The sequence below is a fragment of the Rana temporaria genome, chromosome 1, assembly GCF_905171775.1.
Source record: "Rana temporaria chromosome 1, aRanTem1.1, whole genome shotgun sequence".
Taxonomy (NCBI): Eukaryota; Metazoa; Chordata; class Amphibia; order Anura; family Ranidae; genus Rana; species Rana temporaria.
In genome coordinates, this window is record NC_053489.1 from 15,583,320 (window position 1) to 15,608,205 (window position 24,886).

General features: G+C 42.9%; 1 protein-coding gene across 1 annotated transcript in view; it reads right to left on the reverse strand.

Annotated features, from left to right (window-relative positions):
* Nucleotides 1-24,886, reverse strand: part of LOC120914000 (extracellular calcium-sensing receptor-like) — a 44,396-nt gene that overhangs the window by 18,829 nt on the left and 681 nt on the right. Inside the window, exon 3 of the mRNA XM_040324830.1 lies at nucleotides 2,497-2,817. Within this exon, the coding sequence (XP_040180764.1) occupies nucleotides 2,497-2,817 (321 nt within the window). The remainder of the gene's footprint in view (nucleotides 1-2,496; nucleotides 2,818-24,886) is intronic.

The window sequence follows — 24,886 nt, forward strand, 5'->3', positions numbered from 1 at the left end:
TCCCTGTAGACGCTATAACTTTTCCACAAACCAATCAATAAACACTTATTGTGCCTTTTTTTACCAAAAATATGTAGAAGAATACGTATCGGCCTAAACTGAGGAAAAAATGTTTTATATATTTTTGGGGGATATTTCTAATAGCAAAAATTAAAAAAATATTGCAGTTTAAAAACAATTGGCGCTCTATTTTTGTTTATAGCGCAAAAAATATAAAAAAAAGCTCTATTGTGGGAAACAAGCGATGTCAATTTTGTTTGGGAGCCACGCAGTACCGAATCGCGAAAAGTGGCCCGGTCATTTGGTAGCCAAATCCTCCAGAGCTGAAGTAGTTAAACATAAGGGGGCCTCCAGATACTTCCCCCCCCCCCATGTGAATGAGTCAGGCTTTGTACACACGACCAAGTTTCTCAGCAAAAACCAGCAAGAAACTTGCTGGGATTTTTTTTTGCAGAGGAAACCGGTCGTGTGTACATTTTTGTCGAGGAAACTGTCGAGAAACTCGACAAGGCAAAAAGAGAGCATGTCTTCTTTTTCCTCGACGGGAATGGAGAAAATTGCCTTGCCGAGTTCCTCGACAGCCTAACAAGGAACTCGACGAGGAAAACAATGTGTTTCGCCCGTCGAGTTCCTTGGTCATGTGTACGAGGCTTAAGAGGGACATAGTACTCCTACTCATTCACCAAAAAAGTAACCTATAGATAAATGACGCCCACATTTTACAAGTCGTTTATTAAAAGAACCCAAGCAAAGCCCCTCAATGTAAATCCATCATTATTTATTATGTCTGCCACCTGCCAGTGCCAACCTATCAACACTAAAAACCCAACAGACCCGGTGCACATGACAGGGAAGGGACGGGGATAGCAATGACATCATTGACCAAATATGGCCATGGATGGGGACTAATGGCCATGTAAGCCAATGACATTGGTAAATTTGGCGGCTCATAGCTTCCTGAAATATTACTTCTACATAAACTATGTCACCAAAAGTATTGAGACACGTGCCTTTACACACACATGAACTTTAATGGCATCCCAGTCTTAGTCTATAGGATTCAATATTGAGTTGGCCCACCCTTTGCAGCTATAACAGCTTCAACTCTTCTGGGAAGACCATCCACAAGGTTTAGGAGGGTGTCTATGGGAATGTTTGACCATTCTTCCAGAAGCACATTTGTGAGGTCAGGCACTGACGTTGGATGAGAAGGCCTGGCTCACAGTCTCGGCTCTATTTCTCCCCAAATGTGTTCTTTTGGGTTGAGGTCACACTCATCCATGTCTTTATGAACCTTGCTTTGTGCACTGGTCCAAATCATTTGGTGAGGGGGGATTATGGTGTGGGGTTGTTTTTTCAGGGATTGGGCTTGGCATCTTAGTTCCAGTGAAGGGAACTCTTAGGCCCCGTACACACGGTCGGACAAAACCGATGAGAATGGTCCAACGGACCGTTTTCATCGGTTCACCTCTGAAGTGGCCGTACGGCCTGATATGTGTACACACCGTCGGGTCAGAACGCGGTGACGTCAAACACACGACGTGCTGAATAAAACGAAGTTCAATGCTTCCAAGCATGCGTCGACTTGATTGTGAGCATGCGCGGGTTTTGAACCGATGCTTTTCTGTACTAACCATCGGTTTGGTCCGATGGGGCAGCGGTCCATCGGTTCGGTTTTGAAGCATGTTTTAAAATTTTGGACAGACCGATAGCCTATACACGCGGTAGGTTTGGTCCGATGAAAATGAACTTCGGTTCATTCTCATCGGACCAAACCGACCGTGTGTACGGGGCCTTAAGGCATCCGCATACGAAGACATTTTGGACAATTTCAAGCTCCCTACTTTGATGGATCAATTTGGGGATGACCCCTTCCTGTTCCAACATGACTGCACACCAGTGCACAAAGCAAGGTCCATAAAGACATGGATGAGCGATTTTTCTGTGGAGGAACATTCAGTGCCTGTCCTCAACCTGATAGAACACCTTTGGGATGAATTAGAGCAGAAACTGTGAGCCAGGCCTTCTCATCCAACATCAGTGCCTGAGTTCACAAATGCTTTTCTAGAAGAATGGTCAAACATTCCCCTAGATACAGTCCTAAATCTCATGGACAGCCTTCCCAGAAGAGTTGAAGCTATTATATCTGCAAAGGGTGGGCCAACTCCATATTGATCCCTACAAAATATAACTGTGATGCCATTAAAGTTCATGTGCTTGTAAAGGTAGGTGTCCCAATACTTTTGGTAATATAGGGTATGATCTGCAGGGGACTGAATGGGCAAAAGTTCAGGCATTTGTCCAAATGCCATACAAGCCAAAGATTGGACTGAACCATTGGCCCATCCCTACACAACACTGCCTTCTTTATTTAGAACAATCTTATACTTTACGATGCTTTGCCACAAAGATTATTTGTACCCTTTTGACCCACCTCACCATAAGACGACTCGCTGTCCTAACGTTACATAATATAGGAAATTCTTCTTTTCTTACCTGGGTGTAACCATATAGATTCAGCAGCTGGGCCATTTGGAGAGTGGTGTCAGAATTGAGATCTCCAATGAAACCAGCCAGGGCACCCCGCTCCATACAGGAATAATTTGGAGCTTCCTTTGTATGTCCAGACAATATCTGTAGAACGTCTTTTATAGCTTTATTCACATGTCCACAAGAATCATACACATGATATCCCAGAGTTATGTTGGGAAGAATATCTGGACTGCGGTTTATCACATCAATAGCAAATATAAAAGCCAGGAGATGTCTGTATTCTCTCCGGAAAGCCCTGCAGAAAATGGAGAGTTTTTCATTGGTCTACAGGACAAGGATTCAAGAAGAAATTATTAATGGCAAAATATATTATTATTATTATTATTATTATTATTATTATTATTATACATGATTTATATAGCACCAGCTGTTTATGCAGCAATGTATAGGGGGGACAACACAATTACAGTACAGTTCAATACAGAAGGTACAGGAGGGCCCGGATCGTAGAGCTTACATTCTAAGGGAGGGGGTGGTGGTTCAAAAGGTAATAGCTGCAGAGAATTTGATGGGGGGGCTCGGGGACAGTTGTTAGGTGAGTGTGGCTTCCCTGAATAAATGAGTTTTCAGGGATCTCCTAAAGGTGGACAGGGTACGGGCTGATCGGACATACTGGAAAATCACTGAGTTATATAAAATATGGACAATATTCGTCACGACTGGGCAAACCTGTGCCACATTCCATCAACTATTTGTTTTCTTATTCTTAATAGACCTCTAAGTCTCCACACCACAAAATGTACTCAGCTAATGAGAGGTAATGACTCCATTTTACATTTTTCTCCTGCTATCAATGGCCCACACAGTACAACACTTCATCCTTGTCTTTGGTGATCTCTGATCTCCTTATGAACTGTTTGTTACATGATGAAGATCAGCCATGGAGTATATCTGAGGTGTATATCATGGTGTGCTTCTTCCCCACATGTCCAGCAACATTCATATACAAGACATTGCCCACACCCAAGGCACTAATACATAGACATGTGCACAGAATTTTTTTTCGTTTTTTTTGTTCTGTTTCGTATCGTTCCGTAGGTTCGTTTCCGTTCGTTTTTCGTAAGACGCCCTTTTACCTGTTCGTTCCCGTTCGTTTTTCGTACGACGAGATTTTTTCGTATTCCGTATAAACATTTCGTATTTTCGTTACCGTTTTATTTTCGTACATGCGGGATGGTTCGTTATTCTGTTTTATTCATGTTCGTTACTTGTTAGACAATAATTTTCGTGAATTTTCGTCAATGATTTACATTCTGTGTTTTGGATTCCTTTTTCTGTTTGTGTTTTCGGTCGTGTGTTCGTGTGACATCTATGACAATTTGTTTTGGATGTCATATGAACATGCGACTGAAAATACGAACAGAAAAGAGATTTTCGTCATTTTGTACTTTCGTAAATATATTGCGGGATTCACGGCACTTTCAACACGCGGCTCATCCATATTAACGATTGTTAAGCCCCATACACTTGGTCAGACTTTTTTAACAACAAACATAAAAACAATCGTTTTCCGTTCGTTCTCAGAAAATTTGTTCATTTTTAAACTCCGTCAGAAAACCATTTTTGGGTTCAAAAGTCTGGCCAACTGATCTCCCTTCAGATCAAAATCCACAGAAAAGTTTATTTGGCTTTACTGTACTACTCAGCACAAAAGAGAAGCTGCTTTACTAACTACACTCACTGCCCATTCAAAAAAAAAAACGAAAATTACATCTGTGGCAAGGGATTTGCATTCTGTGTTTTGAGTCCTTTTTCTTTTGGTGTTTTCGGTCGTGTGTTCGTGTGACATCTGTGGCAAAAGATTTGCATTCTGTTGAATCCAAAATACGAACAGAAAAAAGGAATTCAAAATACAGGGTGCGGGTCTTTTGTTGTGGATGTCATATGAGCATACGACTGGGGATGCGGACAGGGAAAGGATTCAAACAAAATGCAGAGTGCGGGTCTTTTGTTGTGGATGTCGTGTGAACATACGGCTGAGGATACGAACAGAGAGGGGATTCAAACAAAATACAGAATACAAATCTTTTGTTGTAGGTGTCATGTGGACATGCGGCTGAGGATACGAGCAGAGAAGGGATTCAAACAGGATACAGAATGCAAATCTTTTGTTATAGATGTAATTTTCGTTCTTTTGCCGTTTTCGTTTTGTCGTATTTTCGTCAGATCGTTCATTCGTATTTGCGGTTGTTCGTTATGCGGCTCATTCGTAATCCCGTTGTTTTCGTATTTTGGTGCTTTAATTTTTTCGTATGTACACATTATTCTGCGGGTACGAAAATGAACATTTTCGTACGAAAATAACATTCGTACGAACGGGAATGCACATATCTACTAATACACCTTGAGGGTTGTGTGGGACCCCCGATGTACAGGAAGACAGGACTTCAGTGAGGAACAATTCTCTCACTCAGGACATGAAAGTGGCTTCTCCCCCATGTGAGATCTCTGATGTGCATATAAATATGACCTCCGTGAAGAACGTTTTCCGCACTCAGGACAATACATTTCAACCACGGATCTATGGTGGGATTGAAATTCAATCATTCCTTCACTTATATGAGTTATAGCCGTGGTTGGAAATTTAGGAGGTCTAGAGGACCTCAGCTGTAGCCTCTGATATCACCAAGTAGCCGCACATAATATTCAGTGTATGTAATTCTACAGAAGAAGATCAGAGAATGGAGACTTACTAGAGGAAAGGGTCAGAGACTACAAACTTGCTACAAGGCTGGTTGGAGCTGCAGACATGCCGTAGGAGACATTCAGGACCAGACATAAGACAATCTTTCTGGGTTTAGTTTGAGAAATGTTTCTCCAATCTTGCTTAAATTCTGGTTTGTGAACTGTCAGCAAACCCCTGAAGTCCATGGGAGAGAATCTTGTTTTTTTAGTTCTGTCCATTTCTAGAGCTAATAGACAAACTATTGTCAAACAAAAAGGCATGGGAACTGGCCACGGCCACCATAATGATAAAAAAAGTGTCTCTCCCTACACAGTATTTTCAGCTCTCCATAACAGATCCCACACATTAATAATATGGTTGATGTAAGCTCACCTCTTTTTCAGAAAGTGGGTTGTGTTATTTATTCCCGTATATTATTGGCTCTTGTGACCGGGGCAATGACTAGGGATGAGGTTTTGGTTTGGTCTGAACTCAGGTTTGGACCACATTTTTCTTGTTTGGAGGTTAGGCAAACGGCTGAACTAATTTTGAATGTGGCCCGGTCAAACCTCCGGCCCCAGCTGGAAGGGAGACATTTGGCATCAGTATTACTAAATGTGACCACTTCCCTTCTGATTGGTTATTAGGAGCCGGCAACCACCAACATAATCTTATTTGTGTTGGCGGGTTGGATCACAAATGTTGGAAAAACTGATTGATGATGGATTTATGTTGTGGAATTTTTTTTGCATCACTTATTCTATGAATGATTACTGTGTACCTCTTACTCATTCACATGGGGGGAGGGCCTGTATCTTGGGTTTACAGTTTCCAATAAGCCCCCAGCATGCAGACCCCCACTACCACCAGGCCAGGGTTGTGGGAAAGAGGTTCTTGCCCTCATTATTATGGCGCTGGTCTGGTGTGAATATTTACGGGGAGGCCATATGCCATTTTTTGAGTAGACCTTGACATCTTTATCAGACCCTCATCAGGGATAAGGGTCATTTATGCATCTTTAGGGGGAATTATACACTTGTTTGTTTTGTGTGGGGTCCACCATTAACATCTATACCAGACCCTCACCTGGGATAAGAGTCTGCTATAGATTAGGTAAATTCTCAGCTGTTTGGTAGGTGGCTGTAGCTGTGATTTTCCGGCAATTTAAACTGCATTTTTTTTCCATTAGCAAATGTTAATTTCACCAGCAGGGTCAGGGCAACCCCAAAGGATGTTAGTTATTTATTTTTTATTGCTGTTCACTCTGCCTATGTACTCAAGGGGTCAAATCAACACCCCCCCCCCACACGATTTTCATCTTTGACAGCAAACCAATCCTCCCATGTTGTAGAGTTGAGGAGAAGGGGAGACATTCTATAGTTTAGCAAAATAATCTTGGCAGGGCTGACACTATTCCATGTTAGTTCATTTAACAAAAGATCAGTATTGTCAGTCCACAACAGGAACAGATTGAGGGGAATGTTTCTGTGACTGCGTTGTCTTTAATCCTTTCACTGTCAGAGCCACTTTTGTGTAAAATATAAAAATGGTAGAATTTGTTAAAACCCCCCAAACATTATATATTTTCTGAAAGCAAAGACCCTGCAGAATACAATGGTGGTAGTTAGATTTTTTTTAATGATACTATAGGTGCTGTTTGTCAAATAAATATTTTCAGTAAAAAAATACACTAAAAGTAATGTTACGGCACACAAACGAGATGCATTACCCAACTTTTGGTAAAATATAAAATATGAAGTTGTTTAGAGTAAATAGAAACCCAACATGTAAAGCCTTAAAATTGTTCAATTCCGGCCATCAGAAACAGAAATACTATATAATGTTATTGTGGTGCCTTAAAATGCATGTCCAACCATTAGGGAGATTTCCCCTCACTTCCTGTCCTGCAGATACGAGTTTTACCAGTACAGTAAGTAGATCCAAACACACAACACACCTCAAAGCACCATAATGCACATACCAAGCACTGCGGTGTGCTGTCTTTTAAAAAAAAAGGGTCATGTGGGTTTTTCATCCATTGTGTTACATTGGCAGCTATTCATAATAAATAAATGTGAGCATTAACACCCGGCAATAGAATGGGCCATACGTGATTTTCATGAACACATTGAAGGATATAAATGCCGTGTAACAGACTGAATGAGTCCTGCAAACATAGGCGTGCGCAGCCTATTGCATTAGGGTGTGCACCCCAAAGCTCAAACAGACAAAAGTATTGGGACACCAGCATTTACACGCACACAAACTTAAATGGCATCCCAGTCTTAGTCCATAGGGTTTAATATTGAGTTGGCCCACCCATTGCAGCTATAACAGCTTCAACCCCTTTACATTACACAGCACCCTGCACCACTGGACCCCTTTACATTACACAGAACCCTGTATCACTGGACCCCTTTACATTACACAGAACCCTGTATCACTGGACCCCTTTAAATTACACAGCACCCTGTGCCTCTGGACCCCTTTACATCACACATCATCACTGGACCCCTTTACAGTACACAGCACCCTGTATCACTGGACCCCTTTACATTACACAGCACCCTGCACCTCTTGACCCCCTTACATTACACAGCACCCTACACCTCTGGACCCCTTTACATTATACAGCCCCCCTTCAGCACAGACCCCCCCCCCTTCAGCACAGACCCCACCATTAAGAACATCTAATAAGACAACCCATGGTAAGAATTCATATGGATTGGTTGATATTTTTTTTGGCACATCATTTGCCCATTGCCTGCCCTGCTCAGTGCCGTCTCACTCACTGCAGTGCTCACCTGAGTCACCTCACCTCGATCTAGCAGCAGGCTGCAGCCACTTGTCTGTCGCTCTCCAGGCTCCAGTCCGCTGCTTCCATACCAAGGGAGAGAGAGGCCCGAGGGGGGGGGGCAAAGTGCAGATGTAGATCACTCTGCCGGCGCCTGTGGGGACCTGCAGCCAGAACTATAGACGCTGCATCAGCAAATGTGGCTGGCTTACTCCGTGGCTGAGGTCCTAGTTCCCTGCTCAAACACCTCCCACTCACAGCACAGCTGTTTTTACCAGCCCCAGTGGTGGTGACTGAGTTACACAGGGACAGGGCAGATGTTGCAGGCATTTAGCACTAACAAAACTTGTGAAACACAGACAGGGCACAGGGATGATTAGGCATACCTCCAAACTTCAGAATGAGGGACACCGAAGAAGTAAAAAGACCTGCGGCACCCTACGTCACAGTAAATTGTGAGCGTGGTCAAGTGCCTAGCAGTGGGAGGGGCTTACATGGATGTGGCTAAATGTACAGAGTCCAGAGTTGAAAGGGTGCTACGTACAGAGTGCAGAGTTGAGAGGGTTGTACGTACAGAGTGCAGGGTTGAGAGGGTGCTACGTACAGAGTGCAGGGTTGAGAGGGTTGAGAGGGTGCTACGTACAGAGTGCAGGGTTGAGAGGGTGCTACATACAGGGTTGAGAGGGTGCTACGTACACGGTGCAGGGTTGAGAGGGTGCTACATACAGAGTGCAGGGTTGAGAGGGTGCTACGTGCAGGGTTGAGAGGGTGCTATGTACAGAGTGCAGGGTTGAGAGGGTGCTACGTACAGAGTACAGGGTTGAGAGGGTGCTACATACAGGGTTGAGAGGGTGCTACGTACAGGGTTGAGAGGGTGCTACGTACAGAGTGCAGGGTTGAGAGGGTGCTACGTGCCGGGTTGAGAGGGTGCTACATGAAGGGTGTAGGGTTCATGTAGTGTGCAGAGTTCAGGAGTCCCATATTTCATCTAAAATAAAGTCCTTAGTAGTATACAGTTCAAACACTGTCTGCAGCAATGAATAATACAGCCACAGCACATGTGATCATTATTATCATGCTGTTGACCACACTGAACAGCCTGTATACACTACAGTAAGACACAGGCTGTATAGTCTAATCATCAGCATGATAATAATGATCACAGGTGCTGTGGATGTATTATTCATGGCTGCTGACAGTGTTTGCACTGTATACTTGTACTACTTCTTACAGGACTGCAAGGAATGTACCAGGCTGCAAAAACAGTTGGAAGACACAAAAAGAAAGTCTGGGTGGAAGTGCAGATTTATGTAAATGGAGAGCAGAAACAGGAGAAGGTGAACTGGAAATGGGAGAGGTGATGAGGATCGGTGTGATAATGTGTGATTTACTGCATGGTCTTACCGGGAAGATGACATGTAGTACACGGAGGGGAAGTGCAGCTGGGGGTGAAAAGTCCCATGTATCAGGAGGAAGGGCTGAGTGACAGAGAAGGAGAGGGTGTTGATGGGAGTGGAGAGAGCTCAGTGAAGGAGGAGAGTGACATGCAGTGCAATCAGTAGCAGATCACTTACCTCAGATCACTGCAGGACTTTTACTCATTGCATGCTGCTTCATCCCGCACCCACTAACACAGGAAGCCCGCGGGACGAATTTGAAGGGAAGGACAGCTCTTTGTGTACCCATTGGCAGAGGAAGCAGCTGCACGGCCCCCCGCTGCCTACTCAGCCAATATGTAGCTGAAGATCAGTGTGCACTGTGTGTCAGAGGCAGAGGGGAGCAATGCGGCTGCCATACAAGTGTAGCTCGCGACATGTGGGAATCATGGCAACCCGCACACGCTGCGGCCATTCCGAAACTCAGCCCCGGTTAAGAGGTATGGATTAGGGTGTGCCTGGGCACACCCGGCACACCCCGTGGGCACGCCTATGGCTGCACATTATCACACATCTCTCCTAAAGACACAGCTCTGTAGATCAGATTGGAAGATTTACACTTCATATTTCACTTACGCCGAACACATGTTATACTCATTAAAACCTCCTTTCTTACTCCACTGTGACATTATAGAATGTACAGAGAATATCCCTCCTATAATGATGTCTCCATCCTGAGAATACTTGTACTCAAATCTATAATTCCTCATAGTCATATCACAGCGGTGAGCAGAGTTCTGGGTGTCAGATGTGCAGGGGGTCACACACAAAGACAACAAGCACAATATTCTAAGTGGATATCTGAAGACAACATGGCCGACTCTCTGATAGACTCCAATGAATCCTTCCTCTTCTCCCGACCTCATCATCACTGACAGCAGCCCAGGATCCTGACACTGACCTCATGGATGAGCTGAAGGCTGTGAGAGTGTCAGGTTTATAAAGAATAATTCTGTTATGTATTACTATAGACTGAATCTGCTTATAGAGCAAGAGAAAAAAGGCCAAACCTAAAATACACAGAAGCCATCTGTGTTAGCACTGTAAATAGTGAAGTTTATACAATTACCATTATGATATATTGTACACAAAACTGTAAAAATTAGAAGTATGATGACCAAGACTGTCATGTTTATTATTAATATTCATATTCATATTCATATTATTATTATTATTATTATTATTATTATTATTATTATTATTATTATTATTATTCTGTATAAATACAGGTGTAGGGATAAGGTTCAGCAGTTACCATAGATTTGTAGGGAATCTCTGGGATTCATAAAGCTTGTGACTCACAAACGTTTGGCTGAAAAGTTTGCAGGTTCACCACCAACATAGTGAACATCCTCTAATGTGGTACACAAGGAATGGATGAAGGAATGGATGACCTATCGTATCGATGGATGGGTGGGGTCACAGCAGCTTTATTATCAGTGTTGTTAGGGACAGCTGACACTTCTGTGTAGAGAGAGATTATTATTATTATTATTATTATTATTATTGTTTTATTTATCTTTTCAATTGGTACATGTCCACCATGGCAGTGCATAAATTAGAATATTAGCATGTTACTGCCAGTCTGCTCTTTAAGCTGCCTTTTGTTTGAAGACTGCCACTGGATTGTTTGAAAGACTAAGTGCAAGAACAGTGTGCACCTAATCCACTGCCCATCATTCACCAAACCCCCTATCCCAACTGCTAAGATAAAAGTTAGGCATACACCAGTTAGGCCTATTATCCCCAATTAAAACTATCTTGCTGAGTGAGTGAAAAACTTGTAAAGCGCAACACATGCAAACTGAATCGCCTCTGGGCACTACTTTCATTCCATGGGTAAGGAACCCCTTGACCTCAGAAGAGATGGGTTTTAATCTTTCTCCTGAAGTCCAAGTGGTCCGACTCCAGTCGGATGGTAGTTGGTAGCGCATTCCACAGCCGATGACCCTGGACTGCAAATCTTCGATCTCCTTTGGACTTGTATCTGGCTTTGGGAATTTGGAGTAGGTTTTGATTTGTGGATCACAAAATGCGATTTGGGTTGTGGGCTTTTATTTTTTTGCATAGATATTGGGGGGCGTTTCCTTGAATACACTTATGCGTTAGACAGAGTGCCTTGAAAGTGATTCTGTCTTTTACTGGCAACCAATGAAGGGATCTCAGTGAAGGTGAGATTGATTCCCATGGTCCCATGGTTCCCAGAGTAAATCACCTTCCGCGACTCTGGCCACTTCAGCTAGCCTAGCCAGTGGTAGTCCGTGGTCTACAGTGTCAAAAGCCGCGCTTAGGTCCAGCAGGATCAGGAGACAAGATTCTCCTTCATCTGTGGCCTCTAAAGCGTCATCCCATATTTTCCGCAGCGCCGTTTCTGTTCTGTAACCCGGACAGAAGCCTGATTGGAACGTGTCGAGTAATTTGTGGGTGTCTAAATGCAGTTGCAGTTGTTGTACAACTTCTTTCTCCATTACCTTGGAGAAAACATTTAGACCTGTTATGGGCCTCCGGTTGTTTGGGTCTTTGGGGTCAAGGGTGTTTTTTTTTAGGATTGGTTTTATTGTACCTTGTTTCAGCAATGTGGGCACCATGCCCTCCTTGAATGATTGGTTTATGAGCTGCGTGATAGCTGGTGCCAGTATATCGGCACTTTCTTTCAGCAGTTTAGTGGGAATGATATCATTGGGTGCTGTGCTGTTACGCAGAGTCCCAATGATGTTTTTAGTGGCATTGATGGTGATGGGTTTTAGAGTGAATTTTGGTGGTTGCGGCGGGTTTATGTGGGTATTTGGTTTGGGATTTGGGGAAGGGTTAGGGACGATTCCATTTTGCTGAATACTTTCACAGATTTTTTCAATTTTATTAATGAAATAATCCGATAATTTGTTGTGAATCAGAATTGGGGGCCTCTAAACAAGCAGGATTCATAGTCTGAGTGACCAGCTTGAAGAGTTCTCGGGGGCGGTTTTTGGAATTTGCGATGATGTTGGAGAAATTATTTTTTTTTGGCCGTGAAGATTTCTTTGTGATATTTCTTTGTTATTATGTTGTAAATGTTGTGGTTTTTATCTGAAGGGCACCTTTTCCACCCAGCTTCTGCTCTTCTACGCTCTTGCTTTCACAACGTCAGCTGGTCATTAAACCAGCTGGAGTTGTTTTTCCGGATGCAAGTTTTGCGTTTTGGTGCTACTAAGTCAGCTGACTGTAGAAGCGCCTTGTTGATGGCGTCAAGTGTTTTTGTGGCTGTTTGTTTTTGTTGGGTTGTTTTTATTTTGTTCCCTAGTATTGTTTTGAAGAGTTCCGAGTGGAGCTTCTTCTGAGACCTAGTCCAGTGAGTTGTCACCGTTTTTTTCGTTTTTTTTGGGCTGGCGTTTTTAGTAATTGTGAATTTAATGGCATGGTGATCGGTCCATGGTTGCGGCTCATTTTCCAGGATGTCAATTTCCAAATCTTGTTTGAAAATGAGATCGAGCGTATGGCCTGAGGCATGAGTGGGGCCTTATATTAGTTGCTGCAGACCTAATCCTTCCAGATGGTCGATGCAGACGTCGGCTACGGGGTCCAGCGAGGAGTTGGCCCAGAGGTTGAAATCCCCAAGCACCAAAAGGTGTTTAATGCTTAGGGTATATGTGGAGATGAATTCCGTCAACAGCGTGAGAAGGTGCGTTTTTGGGCCTGGTGGTCTATAGCAAAGAAGAATATGGACCAGGGAAAAAATTCCTTCCTGATCCCTCGCTGGCAATCGGTGAAACCCTGGATCAATTGCTTTATGGGTGGGGGCGTGGGGGATACGTACCCCTGTGTTACCGATGGGAGATAGTCTCAGGCAAAAACCGGCTGTGGAGGGGAAGGTGGGGGTGAGTGAAAGTGGTGTTTTAAATTGTATGGGAGTGGTAAGATGGCCGCCGACCAGGACTAGGCCCAAGCCGGGGGCTGGGGTACGGGGACAGCGAGGGGGGGTGGTGGATATACAAAGGGCAACGCGGGGAGAAACCTAGGGGGGCTGGGGGGTTTTAGATGTGTTGTAAATAGCAGGGAGGCTTTGGCTGGGTAAATCGCGGGTGTCCCGCTAAGCCGCGGACTTTCCTGGATGCGGCCGCCGCGACCCAGTAGCAGGATTGTCCAGGCTCCAGATGGTAGAGGATGCCGGGGGCGGTAGCGGGGAGATGGCGGTGCAATGCTTGGGATGCAATGGGGGTGTAGAGGGGGGGTATCGGTCGTCCGTTTCCCAGGATCACAGGATCCAGTCGCGACTTATCCTGAAAAGGACGGCCGCATCCGATCCCCAGGTCAGAGGATAGACCGGTGGCCAAATGGTGCCAGGCCTTACCTTGTAAGGAGCTGCCTATGGGCGGCAGAAAAGGGAGGTCAAAATAGGATGGAGGATCGGTTTGTCCTGGGAGCAAATGGTGGGTCCTTGCTGTCCTTGCTGCCGCAGGGGGCTAGGAGGGACCTGCCTGCCTGACTGCCTGTCTGACTGGCCCTGGGTGAGAGCAGACTCGTCGGGAAGCGTCCTACTCCACCTACTAGCTAGCACTGGCTGACATCAGAAGTGGAAAGGAGTGATAGGGATACATATACTATAATCCTCTTTACAGTGATATCAAGACTGGCAAAAGGGGGGACACTAGGGACCAATCACGTCTGCAGCAGTATACATGTGATGACATTTGTTAATACATTTTATTATAATTTGTGTTTTATGTTCAATCTTTTAAAACTTCTTTTAAAAATGTTCAAACTCTTTATTCTCTTTAACCGGTTAAGCCCCGGACCATTATGCAGGTTAAGGACCTTGCCCCTATTTGCGATTCGCCACTGCGTCTCTTTAACTGACAATTGCGCAGTCGTGCAACGTGGCTCCCAATCAAAATTTACGTCCTTTTTTCCCACAAATAGAGCTTTCTTTTGGTGGTATTTGATCACCTCTGCGGTTTTTATTTTTTGCGCTATAAATGAAAATAGAGCGACAATTTTGAAAAAAATTCAATATTTTTTACTTTTTGCTATAATAAATATCCCCCAAAAATATATAAAAAAACATATTTTTTCCTCAGTTTAGGCTGATACGTATTCTTCTAGATATTTTTGGTAAAAGAAAATCGCAATAAGTGTTTATCGATTGGTTTGCGCAAAATGTATAGCGTTTACAAAAAAGGAGATCGTTTTATGGCATTTTTATTAATATTATTTTTTTACTACTAATGGCGGCGATCAGCGATTTTTTCCATGACTGCGGCATTATGGCGGACACATCGGACAATTCTGACACATTTTTGGGACCATTGTCATTTTCACAGCGAAAAGTGCTATAAAAATGCACTGATTACTGTTAAAATGACAATGGCAGTGAAGTGGTTAACCACTAGGGGGCACTGTAGGGGTTAAGTGTGACCTCATGTGTGTTTCTAACTGTAGGGGGCGGAGTTGGACGTGTGACATCATGCTCCGGTAGGTACCCACGTGGTGGGTGCACGTGGGTAGGCACCCACCACGTGGGTACCTACCGGAGCATGATGGGACGGTGATGCCTATATAAATGGGATGCAAGGCGCGCTTCCATCATTGCAGTGACAAGAGGCGACGTGTCAACATCGGAAGAGGGGAGAAGAACAGAAGAGAAGAAGGTGACGTCACAGAAGACCGCGCTGGCTGCCTGTTAGTAATTGAGCTAACACACGAAGATAGCAGGCAGCCAGCGCTGAAGAAGAAGGCACCGGACAGCTGCAGGAGAACCGGGGTGCGCCGAGTCAACAGCGGAGAGCGGCGAAGATAGAAGAAGACCCTCGGAGAGCGGAGAAGACCCCCCCCCCGGAGAGCGGAAGAAGAAACCCCCCCCGGAGAGTGGAGAAGGCCCCCGGAGAGTGGAAGAAGAAGCCCCCCTGGTATTAGAGCTAATAAAGAAGACAGGGGGGGCCTCCGGAGCAGACTAATAAATTATTTTAAAAACCCTTGTGTTGTGTGTTTAATAACTTTAACTTTTTGCCTCCAGGTGAATGGGTAGGGGTACGATGTACCCCATATCCATTCACTTAGGGTGGGGGGCCGGTATCTGGGGGCCCTCTTATTTGAGGGGACTCCCAGATTCCGATAAGCCCCCGCCCGCAGACCCCGACAACCAACGGCAAGGGTTGTCGGGAAGAGGTCCTGTCCTCATCAACATGGGGACAGGATGCTCTGGGGTGGGGGGGCCCGCAGTGCGCCCCCCTACCCCAGAGCACCCAACCCCCCCATGTTGAGGGCATGCGGCCTGGCACGGCTCAGGAGGGGGGGGGGCGCTCGCTCGTCCCCACTCCCTTTCCTGACCGGCCGGGTAGCGTGCTTTGGATACGGGTCTGGTATGGATTGTAGGGGGACCCCCTACGTCGATTTTTCGGCGTAGGGGGGCTCTCCTTACAACCCATACCAGACCTAAGGGCCTGGTATGCTCCTTGGCGGGGGGAACCCATGCTGTTTTTTTCTTTAAAAATTGGCATGGAGTTCTCCCTCTCAGGAATGCATGCCGAGCGACGCTGTCAATTTTTTTTATAATTATTTGTTTTCCCGGCGCGTATATTTTTTTCACCCGTCGCAACTTTAGTGTCCCGTCGCAATCCACAAAGCCCGGCGTAAATTACGTTCGCGCGCTGCACGTCGGGAAAATTACGTCACACGCATGCGCAGTACGGCCGGCTCTGGAGCGCGCCTCATTTAAATTATAAATGCCCCCCCGGAGAGGAGGACCGCCTTGCGACGGAGGCACTTAAGTTACACGGCGTGTAATTTCTAGGTAAGTGCTTTGTGGATCAGGCACTTGGGTAGAAATTTTAAGTCAGTGTAACTTAACTGCTGAAAGTTAAGTTAGGCAGCTTTTTTGAGGATTTGGCCCTTTGTTTTTACTTTCTGCTATAAAACATATCCAATTTTTGAATCCGAATTTCTTCATAAATTTAGGGCAATACATATTTTTGGTAAAACATCCCAATAAGCGTTTGTGCAGAGGTCATAGTGTCTACAAATTATGGGATAGATTTATGGACTTTTATAAAAAAATATATGTTTTTTTACTGGTAATGGCGGTGATCAGCGATTTTATCCACCATCTTTATTACATTTTGTTAATAAGTCTCCAATCATGTCTGGGAGGCCAACAAGGAGATGCAGACGTTCCCATGGCACTGTGAGGGGGCCAGCAGCGTATGTGTCCACAGGCAAAGGTGGACATGGTCAGTCCTCAGGCAGGGCACCATTTTCTTTTTCTTTTTTTAGTGATGTTGCTCATGCTATCCAGCCACAGAATGCATAGGAGGTGGTGGACTGGCTTTTTTAAACCATCCTCATCCTCCTCATCCTCCATCACCCAAGCAGAGATTAGTGTGCAGTCCACTGCAGCTGCCAGAGTGGCTTATTTTGCCTCTCTGTTAACAGCTTATCTTGCCATAGCCCTGGAACCAGGCATGGATGAGTCAGCGGAGTTATTTGAACACAGCGTCAGCCACTTGCTCCTTGACATTCTGAGATTGAGGAAGGTAGGAACATGAACCTACAGAGAAGGGAGAACACTGGTACACAACAAATTGGCATGTTCCCCCAGCCGCAGCATACTGCCAAGTTGACTCCAGTGACCAGTGATGATGAGATGCAGATAGAGATGATGATGATGAGGCCACTGATATGACTTGTGTGCCGGATAGAGCAGAGGAGACAGCCATCATGGAAGAGTAGAGAGCTGCCATCCTATTCAACCAGATCTTGGAGCTTTTATTTCCTGGCCCACCTCCCACAGCTCAGCTATCTGGGCCTTTTTCAATTTTCTGTTGAAATTTGTAAACTTTGCCTCAAGTGAATCAAGCAAAAACACCAACCAGTTGGGTACAACATGCTTGACAAGGCATTTACCAAACCACTAGCTGTAGACTATAGCAGGCAAATTTATCTGCCCCATCTGCATCAGCAAAAAATAAATAAATACAGTCACTTTCACCCACATACCCAGCATCTAAATTCAAGTTTTCTGTCTGGTGGTTTCTGCCCCCTTCCGTGATTTTGCAGAAAATGCTGTACCATAATGGCAGGTTCCCAGTCACTATTTATTTGCATGTAAGGGCACTTCCAGTTTGGGCCCTTTAGACTTCAGTGGGGTTTATTATTTGGTTCCAAACTTCTGTAATGTTCGAATAATATATCTGCAAATAAAAAAAAAAAATATGTGTGTGTCTCAATTCAGAGCCAATTCAGAGGCAATTTTATAGTGTTACAGAAATGATGTAAAGCCCACATGAGCAGATTGCAAATTTTAAGTGATTACGTATGACTATTGCATCTGGAAATAAAATTAAATGAGTGTCTTAAGTCAGAGACCAAAGAGGGAAAACATTTACAACTATTTAGCATTTTTGGACAGGCCACAATTTCTTAGGGACTTAGCAGGTATATTGGATCTGGAAAGAAAAAAAAAATATTGCCTATTTGTTTACATTTTAAAAGAAAAAAGTGTAAAGATTTGCAGCACAACTTTGAAGCTTTTATTAGATAGGCTGCAATTTCTGAGGGAGAGAGCAAGAAAATTACACACAGACTTAAAAAAGTGTCTTGGTTTGAAGACTGAGGATCGGAAAAGGTTAGACCACTGATATTAGGTGTGTATGAGATGGCTTCTATTTCAGAGTGACTGAGTGGGCATCTTACATCTAGAACTAAAAGTTAGATAATTTTTGTTCTAAATTAAAAACATAAACCTTAACCACTTAACGCCCGCCGCACGACTATTTACGTCCGCAAAATGGCACGGACAGGCAGATGGGTGTATATATACGTCCTTGCCTTTCCGCGGGTCGGGGGTCCGATCGGGGCCCCCTCCGCTGCGTGCGGCGGGCGGCTTACCTCAGGGAGCGATCCGGGATGGCGGCGCGGCTATTCGTTTATAGCCGCCCCGTCGCGATCGCTCCCCGGAGCTGAAGAACGGGGAGAGCCGTATGTAAACACGGCTTCCCCGTGCTTCACTGTGGCGGCGCATCGATCGTGTCATCCCCTTTATAGGGGAGACACAATCTATGACATCAGACCTACAGCCACACCCCCCTACTGTTGTAAAAGCACACAAGGTGAAGCCTAACACGTTAAGCGCCCCCTGTGGTTAACTCCCAAACTGCAATAAAGAATGCAATTTAAATGCATTTTTTGCTGTGAATATGACAATGGTCCCAAAAATGTGTCAAAATTGTCCGAAGTGTCCGCCATAATGTCGCAGTCACGAAAAAAATCGCTGATCGCCGCAATTAGTAGTAAAAAAAAAAATTAATAAAAATGCAATAAAAATATCCCCTATTTTGTAAACGCTATAAATTTTGCGCAAACCAATTGATAAATGCTTATTGCGGGTTTTTTTTACCAAAAATAGGTAGAAGAATACGTATCGCCCTAAACTGAGGAAAACAATTATATATGTTTTTGAGGGATATTTATTACAGCAAAAAGTAAAAAATATTGATTTTTTTTCAAAATTGTCGCTCTATTTTTGTTTATAGCGCAAAAAATAAAAACCGCAGAGGTGATCAAATACCACCAAAAGAAAGCTCTATTTGTGGGGGAAAAAAGGACGCCAATTTTGTTTGGGAGTCACTTTGCACGACCGCGCAATTGTCTATTAAAGTGACGCAGTGCCGAATCGCAAAACCTGGCCTGGGCATTTAGCTGCCTAAAGGTCCGGGGCTTATGTGGTTAAACAGACTCACACCACACTTCTCAGGCTTTCATTGGATAAGTCACAATGTATGAGGGAGAGAGTAAACATATCACACAACTAAATAGTTGGTTTCCTTTTTTACAGACTCATTTTCTGATGAAGAGAGCAAGTAGACTGCAACTAGAACGAAGAAATTATATATTTTTTTCCCAACAAGTGATACATTATTTAGTTACTCCCAAAATTCATTTTTATCTATTTAATTTCATTAAAAATGCATTCGTCCAAAAATCGAAATTAATTAAGGTCGAATCTGTCATTGAAGGCTTATGGTGTCTGTCAGATGCTCTAAGAAGATTCTACGGAGCAGCTAAACGATTCAACATCGCAAAGGTACATTTCCGGTCGAATTTTCCACCTACAAGCTATAGAAGAATTCTAATGTTGTACGACACTAGTAATAAATATATTTATAAATTATTATTACGTCAACCAACATTCGATTTCTTCTATAGCCTATGGGCCGAGCATTTGACTGGAAATGTACGATTGCGGCGTCGTACAGTTCAGCTGCTTGTCGAATCTTCTTAGAACTTTCGACAGACACCATAAGCCTTCAATGACAGATTCCACATTTGTATGTTTTTCGCTGCTTCATCGAATCTTCATCGTTCATGTCGAATGGTCTACCCCAACATTGCCTCTATAATGTCAAATCTTTTCTCTCTATGTAGAATAATCTTGGACTAATAGAGTTAAGGTTAGGCACATTCGACCACAGATTCGATAGACACAGATTGCTATTGTCAGCGTCATGTCGAATCTCCTATCTATGTCAAACTGTTGTAGCAATGAAAACAAAAATAAAGCATTTTTTTTATGTCGGATCTTTCGGATTTCGGATTCTGCACGTTTGTTTTTGTTTGTTAAAACGATAACGGAAATACCTGAAATTCGGATGAAAACAAATGCACATGCCTAATACATTCTAACAGATTTTCATCACAACTTTTGAGCCTGTTTAGGCAGGCTAATATATGTTGGCCATAGAATGAGCAGATTGTATCAGGTGTCCTCTGAAACACAACTCCCCACAAGTGTTCAGGAGACTATGCAATGGGTTTAGGCAAAATGATGCCATGCAGGGTTGTAGCTGGTATACCTAGGGGGCAGGATCCGCACTGGGGCAAAGATTTTTACAGCTCTGCATGGGCAGGCCGAGAGGTAGCACTTCATCTTGTGTCAGGAAAAGTCATGTATGACATCAGCCCCAGCCTGTTGTCTGCCCTTCAGCAGGGGAAGTTACATAGTTACATAGTTATTCAGGTTGAAAAAAGACACAAGTCCATCCAGTTCAACCATAAAAAAAAAATATTGTACAATCCTATATACCCAATTCTATACCCAGAGTGTGATCCAATTTGCTACATAATTCCTTCCTGATCCCCCAAGAGGCAATCAGATTTTCCCCGGATCAATTTTACCTATAAATGTTAGTACCCAGTTATATTCTGTACATTTAGGAAAGTATCCAGACCTTTCTTATAGCAATCTACTGATCTGGCCAGAACCACCTCTGGAGGGAGTCTGTTCCACATTTTCACAGCTCTTACTGTGAAGAAACCTTTCTGTATTTGGAGATGACATCTCTTTTCCTCTAGATGTAAAGAGTGCCCCCTTGTCCTCTGTGATGACAGTATAGTGATTAACTCAACACCAAGTAAATAAAGTTCACATATGTACCTTCTCTGGGACATGTCCTGGTGATGCAGCTATTCCTAGACAGGTACCCTGATTTACAGGACCTTTTGAAGCGGAAGAGTTTGAAGCCAACTGATGCCATCCTGTATCATTCATGTCTGCCAGTAGAGTTACCCAGTGGGTAATGAATAAAATACAACTTCTCTGCCATGACTTGCTGGACCATGTGTCTGTAGTCAGGTGGACCCTTCTGCTGACCGCATTGTGGAATGAGAAATATTACCTTCCACATGATAGTGGGGGGGGCAGGGATGGTTTTATGGGAGAAGGATAGGGAAGAGCCAACATTTTGGACTGAACTGTGGCTGTTTGGGCAATCGTCCAAATGTCTGAACGTGGTATACAATAAAACCATTTTTGCAAGGCAATATCAGCAAGAATTATTTTCTTGTCCCAAGAGAAATTATATATTGTAGTAGTGTGGTACCCCAGGGGTGTGGTGACCCAGGATTCTCAACCAGGCAGGTTGAGGGGCTCCAGGGTATTTGCTGGTTTAAGAGGAAACTGGCTTTTCAGTTTCCTCTGTATTTACTAAAATCCACTTTGGGACCTGGAGCCCGGGGATTTCGCAGAGATCCGGGTGGGAAGAAATCCCCAGTCCTGAGTTCAGGCTTTATAGCTGATCAGCACACTGATTGTGCAGGTGTGTGTGGGCCTGATAGCAGACTCAGGACCAGCATTCTGGGCTCCACCCTCCCGAGGAGTCCAGGCTTGCAAGGGAGAACGCAGAGAGTGCAGGTGTGCACTGGGAAGTAGCTAGAGAGCGCAGGCTGCACTGTGAAACCCAGAGACCTAAATCTGAGGTTGCTGACAGGCGTCAGGCGGGCTTTATGTTGAGCAGTGGTGCTACTGCTGAAGAGAGCCAGGTGGCTTGGTATTTCCTTATGCATGTGTGAGCCAGTAGGCTGAAGTCATTATTTTGTTTGGACTTTTATTTTTGCCTTTAATAAAAATGGGCTACCAGGCCCTTAAATATAGTTCTGGACTGGCGTGAATTGCTTAAAATCGCATATCCCACTTGAGCTATCAACCCCCAACCTTACAATATGTATTACTTTGTTATTGCTGAATCAATAGGTTCATAGAGAAATTTAAACATTGCTCTGGTCCATATGTGTGAGAGAGAAAGTGGTTTAAAAAAAAGCAAAATATTTGGCCCTGTAGATGATTTTCACAAACAAGCCATCCCTATATTTATATTACATAACCTTTCCTTTACAAATTATAAGTTTATTATTATTATTATAATTATTATTATAATTATTATTATTATTATTATTATTATTATTATTATTACTAGTAGTATTTATATATTATTGAACAGTACATGTATCATTTAATTATAATATACATTTTCTTAATATTTTTCATGCTAATAACAATCTATATTTTACATTTAATATATACTGAATATCCAGCAAAAGAAACAACTAAACTTTATAACTTTTATTTCTCTGCATTGCTGATACTGGAAAGCAGTTCTTTAGTAAAGTATTATTAGACATCTTCTTCAGGGAAGAGTCGGAGTTTCTTCTATTGGATGAAAGTTTAGAGTCACATTTAGAATGATGTGACAATATCTCACACATGGCAGCAGATTGTAGAGAATAGTAAAGCCGGTGACTTCATTCTCCATTATTAGAGTGATTGTAAACCTTCTGTGTGCCGTTCTCCCGGGACTCCTGACACCTGAGCTGAGCGCTCAATAGAGACACCACAAGACCGGCACATGATTACAGTGGTGGGGCCGCTCCATTCACAATAGAACAAAAGTCACCAAAGAACAACAAACCTGAGATTTTATTGGATGAAAGTTTCTGCCGCATTCCCCCAGGAAACAAACACTGAATTTACTGATCGCCATCTGCTTTCCAATACAAACTGTCATCATACAAGTCTTACTATGTCTCCTTCACTTTAACTATTCATTCACCCATTTAGATTAAGTGAATAGCAAATAAAATACAAATAAAATGTTAAATAATCATAATATTAAATAATACATGAAATAAATTAAATTTACATTAAAATAAATTAAATGCATTCAAGTATAATTAAATTCATATATGTTACTTAAAAAAAAAATAGTGCCAACATTATTATTATTATTATTATTATTATTATTATTATTATTATTATTATTATTATTATTATTATTTATTTACTTATTTATTTATTTATCATAACTAACACTATGCAAACAATTAATACATTTGACAGGTATGTTGAATGTGTACATTGCATCTCTAGTTTGTTATTAAATGTTGAAATTCCATTTTTTTTTTTTGTTTTTAGACATTTTGCCCCTATAAGGTGCAGTACATAATACAGTTCAACATTTTACTCAAAATAAATTCATCAATAGATAAATAAATACATTTATTAATTTATAAAATAATGTGAGTGTCTTTTTGTGTTGTAAATTGTACATGCACTAAGCTAAATAATATGTCAGAAAAAATCCTGTACATTATGCTATCATATAAAAAAACAAACAAAAAAAACAACAAATAGATGAGTGTTTATCGTACATCATCTAGTGTATAGCACACATATACAGATATAAATACACATGTATATACAAACAGCAATTAATATACACATATGTGGTATTGTCATATTATTATGGAGTAGAAAACATTTTTTTTTTTTGGGGGGGGGGTCTTTGGTTGGAAGTGGGTCATGGTAATGGAATAGAAAAAAAACAGCTACATAAAAAAAAAAAAAAAACTATTTTGCTATTTTGGGTCAGTTTTTCCCCAAAACTGAGCACACATGGAGAATAATCATTTTTTTTCTGCAAATAAATGTCACTTTAATGCTAATGTAAGGGGAATCTGTTCATATTGGGGGGCCTAGAGAATATTATTTATTACTGAACACACAGGCACTACATTATTTGAAGGGATTTTTTTTTTTAAATAAAATGTGCCTTTCTAATGTTGATTTTTAGATTTTAAAATGACTGTTGTGGGTCCTGTTCAAAATGGTTCCCTATCACATCTCACATGGGTTGTAAACAGGAGCTTTATTTTGAATCCTCCAATCAGGCTGCCTGCTAGGTGTAGTGACCAATCAGGGAGCATTATATTAGCCACTAAAGATGGCCTGGCGGTTCGCCCGGCGGTCGGTTCGCGGGAAACTTTGCTCGTTCACCGAACAGGCGGACATCTGGCGATGTTCGTGGCGGTCCGCAATTTTACATTGAGAAGAACTTTGACCTATGACACATTCATCAGGTGGTACAGGACAGCCAATTGAGACATTTCAGCACATGGACATACCCCCTACCTTATAAATAGACCTGATCTGGTGGCCATTTTACATTCTGCTTTTTGTCAGTGTAGGGGAAGGTTGCTGTACGGAGCAGGGACAGGCTGTATTGAAACAAATCACTAGCTAAAAGGTCCACAAAAGTCCTTTCAGGCCTTGTACATCCGCGGACCAGTTTCAGTGGACAAGTTCGGTCGTCTGTACGGCCTATCGGACCATTTTCCAGCGGACATTTGTCCAGCCGACCATTTTAAAGCGGACAAACATTTCTTAGCATGCTAAGAAACATGTCTGCTGGAAACATGTCCGTTGTAAATGCCACATTGTATTTGTTTTAATGTTTGATGCCTAATCACCACAGTATTAAAACACAATAGACAAGGTTTTTAACATAAAGCAAAAAGCCATTTATTTTGGCAAATTCAAAAATGATAAATAACCAGAACGGCAGCACTTGATCAGATAGCAAAATACATGCAGACTTGGATTTCCAACATGATCAAGGATAAAATGGCAAACCTCAGGAGGCACAAAAAAAATCAGAAGCAGCAGCACATGACCAAAGGAACCCAAGCTGTGGTAGTCCAACAAGTTCACTTTTGGGGGGAATCAACTGGAAGGCAGGGAATCACTTTCTTGTCTTCTTTGCAGCCTTCCTTCCAGGCTGCCTTACAGCGGATCTTCCACGGACCTATACACGGCCCCTTGCAGGTGGGGATGATGTGGCAGCAGGAGGATGATGT